Source organism: Taudactylus pleione, unplaced genomic scaffold, assembly GCF_031769625.1.
Source record: "Taudactylus pleione unplaced genomic scaffold, aTauple2 ptg000192l, whole genome shotgun sequence".
Classification (NCBI taxonomy): domain Eukaryota; kingdom Metazoa; phylum Chordata; class Amphibia; order Anura; family Myobatrachidae; genus Taudactylus; species Taudactylus pleione.
Window position 1 is genome coordinate 2403935 of NW_028284594.1, and position 14973 is coordinate 2418907.

General features: G+C 41.3%; 1 protein-coding gene across 1 annotated transcript in view; it reads left to right on the plus strand.

Annotated features, from left to right (window-relative positions):
• Window positions 1-13912, plus strand: part of HNF4A (hepatocyte nuclear factor 4 alpha) — a 50133-nt gene extending 36221 nt beyond the window's left edge. Inside the window, exons 6-10 of the mRNA XM_088476751.1 lie at window positions 1518-1605; window positions 6760-6912; window positions 9407-9643; window positions 12396-12521; window positions 13705-13912. Coding sequence (XP_088332877.1) covers window positions 1518-1605; window positions 6760-6912; window positions 9407-9643; window positions 12396-12521; window positions 13705-13847 — 747 coding nt within the window. The 3' untranslated portion in view covers window positions 13848-13912. The remainder of the gene's footprint in view (window positions 1-1517; window positions 1606-6759; window positions 6913-9406; window positions 9644-12395; window positions 12522-13704) is intronic.
• The last annotated feature ends 1061 nt before the right edge of the window (window positions 13913-14973 follow it).

A 14973-nucleotide genomic window follows, 5' to 3' on the forward strand; every position in this document is an offset into this window, starting at 1 on the left:
CGCCCCATAAAAAAAATGCTGTGTAGTCTAATGCTGGGTACACACTGGCCGATATATTGGCCGATCACTTGATCGGCCAATATATCATGCCCTCGTCGGGCAGTGTGTACAGACGATATGTCTGTGAACGACGTCGTTCACAGACATATCGCATTGGCTGTGCTGCACAGCCAATAAACAGATGTCTGCAGACATATCTGTCCATCGGCAAGTGCATACGGGCGATCAGCCGATCGCCCGTACACAGGGGTGCAGAGAGGGGGGGGGCACGAGAGGGTACTACTTGCCCGGATCCGGCACCGCTCCCCATCCACAGCAGCCCAGCACTCCCTGCTGTGTGCTGGGCTGCACTGGGAGACTGTCCGAGGCTGCTAAAGCAGCAGCCCGAGCAGTCTCCTATGCCAAAGGGGGGGAGCGTTCATGCCCCCCTCCTCAGCGCACCGCGGCGGAAATGTTTCTTGTTTTTCCAAAGGGGGCGTGGTCACGCCTCCCGCTATTAGGCCACGTCCCTTACCCGCCCCAGTCCGGCTTGACCCGCTGCAGCAGCAGGTGATGGTCGTTCAGTGTGTATGAAGGACCATCATCTGCAGATATATCTGTCAGGTGTGTACCCACCTTTAGGGTGTGCAGAATGTATGTCCATTGTGTGTGATAAATTGATAATGGAGCCACAGCGTGCACAAACAAGTTAACTGACAATTTAAATTTACAATATAATGCAACTGATTTTATTATCACACACTAAGACTACGTTTACACAAACCTTTTTATGTTCATATGCTTTAATCAACTGTAGGAGAATAGGTCTGTGTGCATGGACAATGTAAGTTATGCTTACATGTTATTCATGCTCCAACACATAGAAAACGTATTGAGATAATGGGTATATCGAATTAACTGGAGGGTTTACCCCGCGGCTAATTGTCAGCACTGACCAATTCAATTAGTAACGTTACTTATCAGAGGGTGCACTTTTCCTTGAAGTCTCAAGAGTTGTGAGGAAAAGTCAGTGTATAAATGCTCCTCTGGTAATTAACATGCGGGGGAGCCCATAAGGGTCAACATTTTACGATGATGACATCATCTCCAAGCACACATACTGGAAACGTGTTACCCGTTTACACTGCCCCTTGACCCGGGTCCTTCCCATGTCCAAACCTGGTTGCTACCCGGGTTGGATTCCAGGTCACTGGATCCTATTAATTTCTTGGGGCCCTTTTCACTGAGCCACGACCCGGTTAGACCTTGCAATAACCCGGGAAGAAAACAGGTATTTATACCACCAAATAATTATAATTTCAGGTTGCAGCCCGTTTAGACTGTTGCAATGCACATACATTAAACACACTACAAAAATAGCTATTATTGGTAGTATTCTTAAACTGTAAACTGTCCCTCTAACCAAAGAAAATGAATTGTTATATACAGTAAAACTTCTGCCATTTAACCATGTTTCCCTATAGTAACGTCTGCCAAAGTGTGAGCATTCTGTTTATGTTACAACTATTTCTTCCCAGGTGGCGATGTTACGTGCGCATGCAGGCGAGCACTTACTTCTCGGGGCAGCAAAGAGGTCAATGATTTACAAAGACATTTTACTCCTAGGTGAGTCAGGCTTTCATGGTATAGCTCAAAAGTTACAATTTAATATTCTCATGACATGAGACACTGGAGATTGTCTGTACAACATGGTCTTCTCATTAGACCATTAGTGATTTTGGCAGCTCAAGGACCTCAACAGTGCTAGTTTTCAGACAATGAAACCAAGAGGAAGTGCTCCATGGAAGAATGTATGCCAGATTGCGCAGCGTATCTTGCCTAAAATTTGCACCGAGCGCACACAACTACAATGATGCAGAGTCCTACGCATTCTGCTTGCATCCACACTGACCACAGGAAAGGAGAAACAGGGGTGTGAAGGGGTGTTCTAATGCAATGTTCAGTAAGGATATATTGATGCAAGTACAGCCAAGCAGACCACCATGTAAGGGTATATACACCCATTTTATTTCTTACCGTGCATTGGTTCATATGGCACATTAGTTAAGCTTTAGTTAGGGCAGCCCTGAATTACCTGCACAGCTATGGCGGCTGCTAGGAGAGAGCTCAGTATCTACTCTTGGGAGTGATATCTTGAAATTGGCACTAGTCTGTGGATGGCGAGAGCTCGGTAAGATGACTGGTGGTTGTCCACAAGTGGACAATGTTGGGTATAGGAAAAGGATAGGTGCCACACACTTGATTTTAGAAAAATAGCAAACATAAAATTCCTTGTCTATAAAAAATATTTTCTGTATGTATATTTATTTGTTCATACTTCAATAATGATTTTAGATGATTATTAAAAAAAATAATACAATTGTTAGATTTTTCTTTAATGAGTTGTAAAAATATAGGGTCTCATTTATATATAGTGACTCATTTTTTTTGTGGACTCAATGGCGCCCTCCAGTGGCCGGCACCCTTAGGCGGCTGCCTAATGATAGCACCGGCCCTGGCTGCCCTATGCCTATATATGTAAGGGTTTGACTTAATTGAAAAGATAAATCTGTCTAGACAGAGGCAACCCACTCTATATTAGCTACTGTTCCTGGCAACTTTCAGAAGATGTGGAAAATCCGGAAACTTCTCCACCTTCCCTCTGAGCTGTTCCCAGCTATTTCTTAGGTGCGCACCATTTGTTTGACATAACAAATACATGATTCTTGCATCTCCCTTAATACCTTGTAATCTATAAATCTTAGTTGCTTATTTGTGCCAATGTGAACACACACACCTATTTCATATTGCTTTTCATTGACATCCCCCTATGCACCGTGCACCTTCACATCCATTTCTACACCTGGCAATCATAGCGACATCCCCCACATTCATATTATCTCTGCAATTGACGGCACATGCATGTTGAGTACTGCATAGCCTGCTCTGCTCCATCCTGTCCACCACCCTCACCTAGGGATGGCCAACGGTAGGTTACCCATCAATGGTCGCCATCGATGGTACCATTGGTGGATGGCATTGATTGTATGAAACCATCAATGTTTTAATACTGGCCGGGCAGTGGGCCAATCAAGGAGTGGGGGTGGGGTTTTGCTGATCATGTCATAATTTGGCTCTGTGCCGTCAATGGCAGTGAACCATTGGATTACCGCCATCGATGGCAAAACCATTGACTATCAGTGGTTAACCATCGGTGTTTGTTAATCATCGCTGGCCGATGGCCATCCCTACCCCCACCCCACACTCTGCCCCGCAAGCCTCCCTCCACCGTGTTCTCATATTTCCCACTGCACATGCATTCTAGAGATGGGACAGACCTTATTAAATTATTATATAGATTGTGCATATTCTCATATCCAACCCTTTCTAAGTGGGTTTTATTGAGTGAGTAACTGGCACAGTGATGACAAGCAGGACTTTGAAGGTGTTGTTAATTTTTTTCCATAATGTAATTCAGAAATCTGAATATGAATTTAATCTGTTTTTAAAAATCAAACCCTAATACCCCAGTGTAAGGCCTCTTATCCACTTGTGAAAACTACAGGTGTTTTTTACTAACATTTAACAGTAGGATAAATGTGCCTCACAATTTAACCATTGTTCCTAGTGACACCATACTCAGTGCTACTATTACAAGCATTTGCTAGCATTGAGGTATCATTTCTGTTTCCTAAGTAACATTCATAAACTCACTAACGTGTATTATCGTGTTACCGTATAATAACCTTGTTAAATACCATGAAAAATGTAACTTCTAAAATAAGGACACAGACAACAGTGTTGGCATTTAAAATTTTTGTCAATTTATTTTTTGACAAGTCATTAAATTTTAGACTATAAGTTAATAATAATAATGGTGATGGCACAAAAAGAACGCACAGGACAATAATAACCAAACAGCTCAAACAAACACACACACAAGCCAAGCATTGGTGATCAACTCTCCTTTACCTTCACCCACCCGTCCAGGTGGTATAGCCATTTCCCATCCAGGACAATTGGCTGTCGCCTTACTCCACTTCAAGGGGAGCGTACCCACTAAGTCTAACTATTAACATAAACTAACTCATAGTGCCGTTCTTTTCCGCCACTCAAAACAACAATCACACATTCAAACAAATAGGGAGGGTGGGAAAAACTGGAACAAAGAGGCAGATCACACTACTTCTCCACACTAAATAGACCTTAAACCACTCCCCACAAACCAGTCATTGGCTGCCTATCAAAACTAAACTTAAAGGGGCAATAACCAACACCTTATTAAAATGGCAACACTCCACAAACTCGTGGTTTAATATCCCTCATGCTTAATTGTCAGCCTTCGGGTAAACAAACCTATAATTTTCTATTCACAAGCATTTACCATAGGTAATCTTTTTGTGGAAGCCTAAAGGGGGTTCCAAACGTTAGAAATAGCACTAGTAATACATGTATGTCAAATGTGAGAGTGTCTGACATGTGTTTTCAGTTTCACTAGTATTAACAAAAACAGTATTAAATACAGTGACGGTGGGTGCCTAGATTTCTAAGGTGCTCTCTTTAAGTATGCAGAATAGCTAGAATAGTATCTTGGTAATTTCATAGTCAGTCTCTAGGTTACAATTTCTGACAAATACCAGCGAGATGACATCATGTTTATTGCATGTCATTTAGATAGCACACTCTGTGACACCCCCAGATAATAAGCGAGATCATTATATGTTAAACATTATTGACCCTGTACAGATAAGCATCCTTGTTACCTTCAAAAGGGCCAGACTAATAAAGAGTTCTAAAAAATGCCAGCAAAACAAATGCTTGTTTATTATGGATTATATTTGTTTGAGGAAAAGATTTTTATTGTGGTCGCTGCATAAACAACTTGCTTCACTTTTAAACGTTTTTTTGTGTTTGTTTTCTGCAATTTTGGAAACTGGTATACTGGTAAATTGGCAGCATAAGTTTACTACCCCTTAAAAATCATCCATGGATTTATATTTGGTTTGTTCATACTCTTCTGTTTACTAAATACAATATTTTATAATTGTAGTTTCCTTCATTGTTTTCTATAAAACCCTTTACATCATCTATACATAGTTATTTATCTTATCTGCCCTTGTATACTACACAAATATGCACTATGGGGGAGATGGTATCCTGATGGTAGATAGACAATAACAGTCAATAGAGAGACACCAGAAGGTAGACAATGAATAGGTTGATAGAGTTAAAAGGTTGCCACGTTAATGGTGCATAAAGTTGACAGGGTTAAAAGGTTGACATGGTCCAAATGTCGACATGCAAACGGCCAACACTAAAAATGTAGACACATGGTCACATGATCTTTCACGATTTTTAGGGTTAGAGTTAGGTTTAGAATTAGGGTTAGGCTGAGGAAGGGGATGATTAGGGTTAGGTAACAGGGGGAGGATTATGGTTAGGCACAAGGTGTAGGGTTATGGTTAGGAATAGGGGGGAGTGGGGGGAGTTAGGGTTAAGCACTAGAGGGAAGGTTAGGGTTAAGGCTTTAATAGAAAAATACATGTGTCCACATTTTCTGTGTCAACCATTTGCACATTGACCTTTTGTCCGTGTCGACATATTGACCCTGGCAACCTAAGTCTATGTCGACCATTTACCTGCCAACCTTTTACCCTGTCAACCTGTGGTGGCTTGGGAGCGCCGGGGGCTGTAGCTTCACCACTGCAACAGTGAACGCTGGCCTATGAAGTGATCGGAAGCCAAGGAAGCCTCCGATCACTTCAGAGGCCAGCGTTCCCAGTGATGCAGTGCGCAGGTGATGTCATGACATCACCCGTGACTTGAGGAGTTGCGCGACCGCTCCTGCTGGATCAAGTTAGATCCAGTCAGCACGGCAGCGGGAGCGACAGCCCGGACGACGGCCGCGTGGAGTCAGTTAAGTACTGGGATCAGGTAAGTACTGTGGGGGGAAGCACTACTTTAAGGGGCACAACTAAAAGGGGCACTACATATGGGCACAGCTACAGGGGGCACTGCATATGGGCTTAACTACAGGGGGCACTGCATATGGGCACAACTACAGGGGGCACTGCATATGGGCTCAACTACAGGGGGCACTGCATATTGGCACAACTACAGGGGGCAATGCATATGGGCACAACTACAGGGGTCACTGCATATGGGCTCAACTATAGGGGGCACTGCATATTGGCACAACTACAGGGGGCAATGCATATGGGCACAACTACAGGGGGCACTGCATATGGGCAAAACTACAGGGGTCACTGCATATGGGCATAACTACAGGGGGCACTGCATAAAGGGCACTATTACAGGGGGCATTACATATTGGCACAACTACAGGGGGCAATGCATATGGGCACAACGATCAGCGGAAGCGCGCATCGCAGGTCGTTGCCAGCATATTTACTGCACGAATAATGCATTTTTCTCGTGTATTGGATACGCGCCTTAAATATCTATGAATCCACACCAGGGGAAGATTTGTAACCAATACCTAAGCTAGAGATTGTTTGTGTTCTATCCCAGACAGCAAAAATAAACAATTCTGCTGAATATCATGAAAGCATTAAATTAAAAATTATGAATACTGTTCCACCTCGTAAATCAGCAAGAAAAATAAGAATAACAATAACAATAATGAAGCAATGTACTGTATTACATGAAAGCTGCTTTAAGGCATGCACAAATTAATACATGTAAGCTATCTGATAGTGGTTTTTCTTCTTAAATTTAATCATTTGCTACATAGAAACATTATTCTTTTCTTTACTGCAGGTAATGACCGCGTGGTACCAAGAAATTGCTCAGAACTTGAAGTGGGTCGAGTGGCTGTAAGAATACTTGATGAGCTGGTACTTCCATTCCAGGACCTTCAGATTGATGATAATGAATATGCCTGTCTAAAGGCAATCATATTTTTTGACCCCGGTATGTACTGTATAACTAATACTCATTACTTAGTTGATGTAATATACAATTATCTATCTATCTATCTATCTATCTATCTATCTATCTATCTATCTATCGTATAATTTGTATTTATCCATTGTACAGTCAAAGCCCAGGACTGGTACATGGATTGCCTTCCCTAATTTTATGTCAGTTCCCACCATTTTAGTGCTCTTTTTCGGTACCCAGGCTTCACTTGAATATACCTTTACACAGGCCAATTGAAAGTATTTTCTACCTTTAGACAATTTTATTTTATGCATTGTTCATGTATTTGCAACATTTATTGCATTTTTTTAATAAGTGTATCTTTCTAATTTATTTGTTTTTTTTATTAGCCATATTAGTATCTTCATGTAATGTTGATTATATGCATTGCTTTTATATGTGTCAAATATATGCTATGTAGAGTTCATTGGATACAATGGGCCTGATTCAGAGATGTATGCTATTCCGATATTTACACAGTTGAGTAACTATCGGTCGACTGCGCATGCATCACGGTCGCACGTCGCTTGCACCAAGGTACCTTTGCGATGCCACTCGCAATGAGGATTTCTTCTCAAAGTGATTGACAGTCAAGAAACGTTTGGGGGAAGTAGAGGGGAGATGGGGCAGAAAACTCAGATGTGTCACGGCCATTTTCGGGACATGTCATAGCCTGCGCCTGCGATCCCGTACACAGATAAAGTGGTTCCAACATCTCAGTTTAGTCGGCCAGTCTACGTGACCATAGGGCTACTCAGATGGCTGATTATTGAATGGTCTGCCACGACGGCTGCATATTTGTACGCACTTGCTTGGATCTGCAAAGCCGCCGGTAGGCGTCACAATACAGCATTATCATATTTTCATAGTGCATGCAGAAACGCAGCTGCGAATGCTTTAACATACATCTCTGAATCAGGCCCAATGCCCAATGCGCAGAGCTGAGATGTGTAATATAAAATTAAAATATAAAATAAAAATAAAGAATTATGCCTGTTTTTTTAACAAGAGGCTTAGGTGAAAAACACAGAGGCAGCGAACAAAAATAATGCTATGTATTTGGTAAAAGTTGAAGAGTTTATGTATAAAAAAGTACATTAAAGTTATCAGATGGTGATGAACCCACTTTTAAAGTACGTGACTGACCTTCAGCTTTTGATCCAGTCCTCTAATCAGGTCTACAAATTTATGTAAGGATTGGAAAGAGCTATCACAGGCATAGAGGTATAAATGATAAGTGATCAGTAGACATATGGGGCCAAATGTAATAGGGTGCGAGTTTTAGTTAAAATTCAACTTGCACCTTGTCACATTTTTTAAAGGTGCGAGTTGGTGCGGGACTCGCAAATGTAATAGCCTGCAAATTTTGGAGCTCGAGGCTACTACACTAATAGAATCTGTGCGAGTATTTCCCTATGTAAATTCACACCTTATAATGCGACTAGCATTAAAAGGTGCAAGTTATACAGAAGCCTTCACAGATCAGTGAGATTTGTGAAAGCTTCTGTCTGTTAAAAAAATAAGTGACAGTAACATTAAAAAAAAAAAAATGATGTGCCCCCTTCAGAAGCATAACCATCCCCAGCCTCTTTAGAGCCTGTGATGGTTTTAGAAATACAGGGGACAAAATGCATAGGGGTCCCCTGTATTTTAAGTACTAGCACAGGGCTTTTCTGAGCTGGTCCTGGTTGTGGAAATACAGGGGACAAAATGAGTAGGGGGTCCCCTGTATTTTAAGTACCAGCACAGAGCTTTTCTGAGCCGGTCCTGGTTGTGGAAATACAGGGGACAAAATGACAAGTACCAGCATGGTGGCATTACAGACCCACTGGTACCTGTAGTTCACCTGCAAAAGAAATATTAAAACAAACACAAGACATACACTCTGTGACAGTAGAATTTTATTTAAACATACATGCACACTCACATGCACACTCACATACACACTCACACTTACTATCACACATACTAACCTAGTATCCCTGAAGCCATGTATGTCCACTTCTCCATGTAGAAATCCATGGTTACCTGAAAAAAAAAATCCACACTCATCTCTTCCTATGTGTGGATCACATCCTCTTCGTTCCATGTAGGCATCCAGGGGATTAAAAATAACAAAACGCAAAGTCCTGATGCGGTACAGACAGGAGGAAGGGTATGTGTTCTTGTTTTGCGAGTCCTCAGGCAGCAATATGTGCGAGTGAAGCACTCGCACTCTATTACGTTGCCCAAGTTCTATCTAGAGAATGGGAAAACATCTGTATGCGAGATGCTGTTTGTGAGTTATAGTAAAGTCCGAAAAATGTGAGTTTTACTATAGTCGCACCCTATTACATTTGCGAGTAAAAAATGTGAGTTTAGTGCTAAATTCGCATTTTTCACAAATTTGCACTCTATTACATTTGGCCCATGGTGTTCCATGGTTTAATATTCAAAGTCATTGTTGAACTCATAGAACAATGTTACTTCTCTGTCTTATGTTAAGATGCCAAAGGATTAAGCGATCCCACAAAAATCAAGAGGATGAGATACCAGATCCAAGTGAGCCTGGAGGATTACATCAACGACCGGCAATACGACTCCAGGGGCAGGTTCGGGGAGCTGCTTCTTTTACTCCCCACTCTGCAGAGCATTACTTGGCAGATGATTGAGCAGATACAGTTTGTCAAGCTCTTTGGAATGGCCAAGATTGATAATTTGCTACAGGAAATGCTGCTAGGAGGTCAGTATAACTACGTGAGAAGGTTATAGCAAATACTACATTTATACACAGTAAAGGCAGCCATTTTGTAGGCTAAGCCAATACTCAGCCCATTCATTACACAAGGAACTAGTGACATTGTGGAGGTATGAGAGACTTCATACCTCATCCCACAATAATATCACAAGTACCTTTTGAATCAGTAGGAGGCATGTATGTAGATGACTGTAATATGCCACAGTGAGAACAAGACATCTTAAAGTGGAACAAAATACAGATATTAAAATCTCAGTAAGGTGATACGTGGATATGTACTGCAGTGCCAGACTTGCAGCAATTTTAGAATTTCAGTCTTTGCCGACTGTAACTTGTTGTGATGGCGATGAGGTGGAACATGCTCTGCAGAATGTTTTAAAAGGAAATTTTATATTCATTTAAATGCTCAGTGCTCAGCATCTGTTTTAAAAAATGTCTTATATAGCTAACTGGTATCATATTTACAAATATAAGTCAGTGGGCGGAATGCACTAACATAGTGCAATACTTACCGACAGTCACCGCATTCCTAACGATCGCTTATACACTAACATATGTGATCAGTAGTGCAAAGGACAGCTCTTCTGATAAGAGCTGTCCTTTGCAATCCGCCCTGCGCCGTGGACTTCTGGGTTTATGACCCGGGAGTCCATCTGCGCATGCGCAGAGTGATCCGGCGGTTACGGGGCATGCTGGGAGGGATCCGATCAGATCCCTCATACCAGCATGATGCGGTAGAAGCCCATAGGCTTCTATAGGGTAACGCCAGCAAAAGCTAGCATTACCCTCTGAATAGAAGCCAGGCGGCCAGGCCAATAGTGCATATGGAAAATGCGGTAAAACCCCGGAAACAGGTTTTTTATCGCATTTTCCGGCCCAGTGACTTTGGATGGGGATTGTTCCTTCACAGAAATATGGCAGCTATAGTAAATGAGTGAATAGCCTTTAATTCCACTGTAGAGAGAGGTCTTCAAATGTGACTCTAGGATATTAATTGAACAATTATGGTAAATAGACCTTCAATCCTTAAAATGAAGATATCACTATTGCCTTGCCTATTGTGTGACCTTTAAATATTCTTAGTTGTAAACTCTCTTTCATGCTAAAGAAACCTGCATAGAATAGATTAGTTTCTTATCTTGAGTTGCACAATTTCAGTAATCAATGGCAACCGAATTAAGCTAGGTAAACACTGTGCCGACAGATCCGCCAAGTGGCAGATCCGCCGACACAGCGGCCAATCAGGTAAGCTATACTGACTTATCAATCAGCCACTCGATGTGTGTTCCGTTACATCACAACTGGGTGGGCATATCTGCAGATATATCGGCCATCTGTTGTGCTGCAGAGCAGATGCGATATTTCTGTGAGCGCCGTCCTTCACAGACATATCAGGGGTAATCACCCGCCGACACGCTCATGATATATCGCCCATTCAATTGACCGGCCAATACTGTATATGGCCCAGTGTGTACCCAGCTTAAGATTTTAGAAAAGAAAGGTAGTAAAACAGAAGTCGATCCTGCTGCTCAGCACTAAGCAACAGGTTGTATGTCCAATTGGAAACATACATAAGTGAACAAATTGGACAAGATTCAGTTGAGCACTTCCAAAATAATCGGGGTCTGTTAGTAGGGATATTCCTCCAATGAGGCAAGTTACCACTGCTAAATGCGTTGTGGAACCTGGTCTCAGGAGACACCATCCTAGGTCATCGTGGTCACAATACAGTGACTGTAGGAAGAATTTCGGGGGTGACCCTTGATTGTTGTGAGGAAGTACTGGGCATGGTGGAGTTGACATTACAGAAACCACCTTCGGAAACCACCATCACCAAAAGATGTGGCATGCCCCCATCAGAAGAGCTGATTGATGTCAGTAATAATCTTACATCTAGGATAACCAACATGGTGGTAATAGTAATCTTATAGATTTTGTTCAGATTATCATGGGACATCATTTTGGGGTACACACTATTATATTGTGCTGATACCCTAATATCACTGCTGATGTTGCAGCATGTATGACTAGCATAATGTGCATTAGAGCAAACAAAGCTATTTGGATATGTTACTACACATTTTTAGTTTTGCCTTATGTTAGAATCAAACCCCCTTTTGTGATTTTATCTTCATCATGATAGCATAGGATACTACTATTTCTATATAAATTCTAGCTTCCTACTGTCTGCAATGGGGTCTATACAGATTTCACCTCTTACTTGCAAACTTACTGTAACCATTTTTAATACTTCAAATAGGACTTCTGCCCAAAACCTGTCGTTGACGATTCAGACATAGCTGCTGCTGCCATTTCACAGACATGTTTGTGAGTAACGGAAACCTCTTAGCATTGCTTGTAACTATGAGAGCAGCCATTGTTAGCCAGATTCATCTTCTTTTCTCATGGTGAAAAATGTTGCTACGGAGTGTCAGTTATACACACAATTACTACCAAATGGCCATATCTTCATCTTCCCTATAGATTGTAAGCTTGCGAGCAGGTCCTTCCTACCTATATATCTGTTTGTTATTACCCAGTTTTGTTCTATTAATGTTCCCATTGTAAAGCGCAACGGAATATGCTGCGCTATATAAGAAACTGTTAATAAATAAAATAAATAAATCTTCCACTGTCAGTTTTAGGCAGAAGTCTTACGTGCGCCCAGTAATAGAAAATGAGTTTACGTTGCATGTCACCTGACTTATTATTTCATATTTGTGTTAATATGTGACAGGGTCAGCAAATGAAGCCCCACACTCTCATCACCCACTACATCCTCACCTGGTCCAAGAGCATCTAGCAACAAATGTTATAGTAGCCAACAACACTGTACCTGTTCAGCTGCATAATGGACAGATGTGTGAGTATGTGTGAATGAAATCTCAGTGTCATTGCTGCTCCTTATGCACTGGTTATAGGCCTGATGCAAGAAATGACATCTCCTGGTTGAGATTAATATACAAATGTGTCCTCACTCGTCTTTGATGCAGTCACGCCAAACATCCTTTGTCGGCGCGCTTGGTCCCCTGTGACTCTGCTAGCGCTGGGCGTCTTTTTCTTTTGTTGCCGAAAATGCATCTAAGTCGCAATGTGATGCGAATAAGATGCACCAGGACACTGTGCTGATTAATTTGATATGCAACACTTGTATATCTGTGCGCTACTGAGTCCCTCGCAGCTTTTTTCCACGCCAAATTCCATTTACAGACTCAGTTGCACACAGATATATAAGTGTAGAATATCAGATTAATCAGCACAGTCTTCTGGTGTGTCCTAGTCACATTAGACGCATTTTCAGGAAAAAAAATGCATCTAAGTCGCAATGTGATGCGAATAAGATGCACCAGGACACTGTGCTGATTAATTTGATATGCAACACTTGTATATCTGTGCGCTACTGAGTCCCTCGCAGCTTTTTTCCACGCCAAATTCCATTTACAGACTCAGTTGCACACAGATATATAAGTGTAGAATATCAGATTAATCAGCACAGTCTTCTGGTGTGTCCTAGTCACATTAGACGCATTTTCAGGAAAAAAAATGCATCTAAGTCGCAATGTGATGCGAATAAGATGCACCAGGACACTGTGCTGATTAATTTGATATGCAACACTTGTATATCTGTGCGCTACTGAGTCCCTCGCAGCTTTTTTCCACGCCAAATTCCATTTACAGACTCAGTTGCACACAGATATATAAGTGTAGAATATCAGATTAATCAGCACAGTCTTCTGGTGTGTCCTAGTCACATTAGACGCATTTTCAGGAAAAAAAAAAAAAAGACACCCGCGCTAGCGGATTTGCAGGGGACCTGGAGGCTCACTCACTCCCAGGGCCGGACTGACCACCTAGAAAGTTATGAGTTTTTATTAATCAGCACATTCCTGTAACATTTTCAATGTCCTTATTATATTTTGTTCGTACCAGTAAAATTATTTATGTACAGACTTTAACTTTATATCTTACGGGAAGTTTTATGAAGGATATCTCAGTAGATCGCACCCTCAACCAATCTTGTTCACAGTTAACATTTGTTTTCATAGCCACACCAGAGACCCCGCAGCCATCCCCGCCAGCAGGCTCTGGTGCAGAGCAATACAAAATAATCCACGGAACCATCTCTACTGTATCCAAACAGCCAAGCTCTATTCCACAGCCCACCATCACCAAGCAGGAAGCCATGTGAATCGCTTTGAACATCAGTTTAAAACAATATAAACAGAGAAGCAAAAAATGGACTGATTGATAAAAGCCGTGCCAAAGATGAGCAAAAAAGACTGCATTTTGTCATAGCCTGTACAGACTGAAGAGCAGGCCTTTATGGCTGTAAAGGGTTCACTCTGCCTTATGATAGTGATATTTTTGTATAGTTTAATGTTTTGGGGGGTTTTTGTACTCATGTTTAGCTCCTTAAAGCTTTTATGTATTATATTAAAAATACTTGGAATAGATATAGAAGGTATGGATACATTCAATTGTATGTGTTTGTTTACTAAGTAATTGGGGTCTTTAAAGTGTACTCCTCACTTACATTCAGTGAAGGAAACCATTTTGTAGGCTGGTCCATTGTTGCACCTATTATTTCACTAGAACCTGGTGATATCATCAAATCTTGAGGTACAAAGTGATGTTGATAGTTACAACTGGGTGCATAAATATCATAAACATTGGCTCAGACCACAAAATGTCTGATTCACTATATGCAGTAATTTAGTGAACCCAGCACTAATTGGTTAGAGAATTGCTTTTTTGTGCATATTCAAAAACTGGCTGTGGATTAGTTATCTTGACACTTGGCGACCCTGTTGGAGCATTCTTCTAAGAATGTCAGAAATGAGTAGGTGTCTATTATTTGAACAATATGTGCCACTTCATATAACACCTTTAGAGGCCTAGGTCAAGAACCAAGTTATACATCAAATAGGTGGTGTCACTCTCAGTGTGGAGAATTATTGGTTACAGGGATGGAGTTGTCAGTAAATAAAGGCTACGCCACACGTAGTTAATTATATACTCTAGCTAGCCTAAAGCAAACTAAGGGGTCTATATCCTAAGGAAAATATGGAGGATAGAGCAGCACATTTCCACTCTATCCTACATTGTTGCCTCTTCTCAGCCGCTAACTATATATGTTAATGTGAGGCAAACACAAATTGTTTTCTCTCTTTAAAGGTTGATATTAATGAACTGGACAATTAAATTAGGGACAGAACAATTCAATGCTGTCAACTGATAGACTGGACAATCCCCCAATAACGAATGCAAAAACAACATACCTTGGGATTTAATGTGAATTGAATGTATGTTTAAAA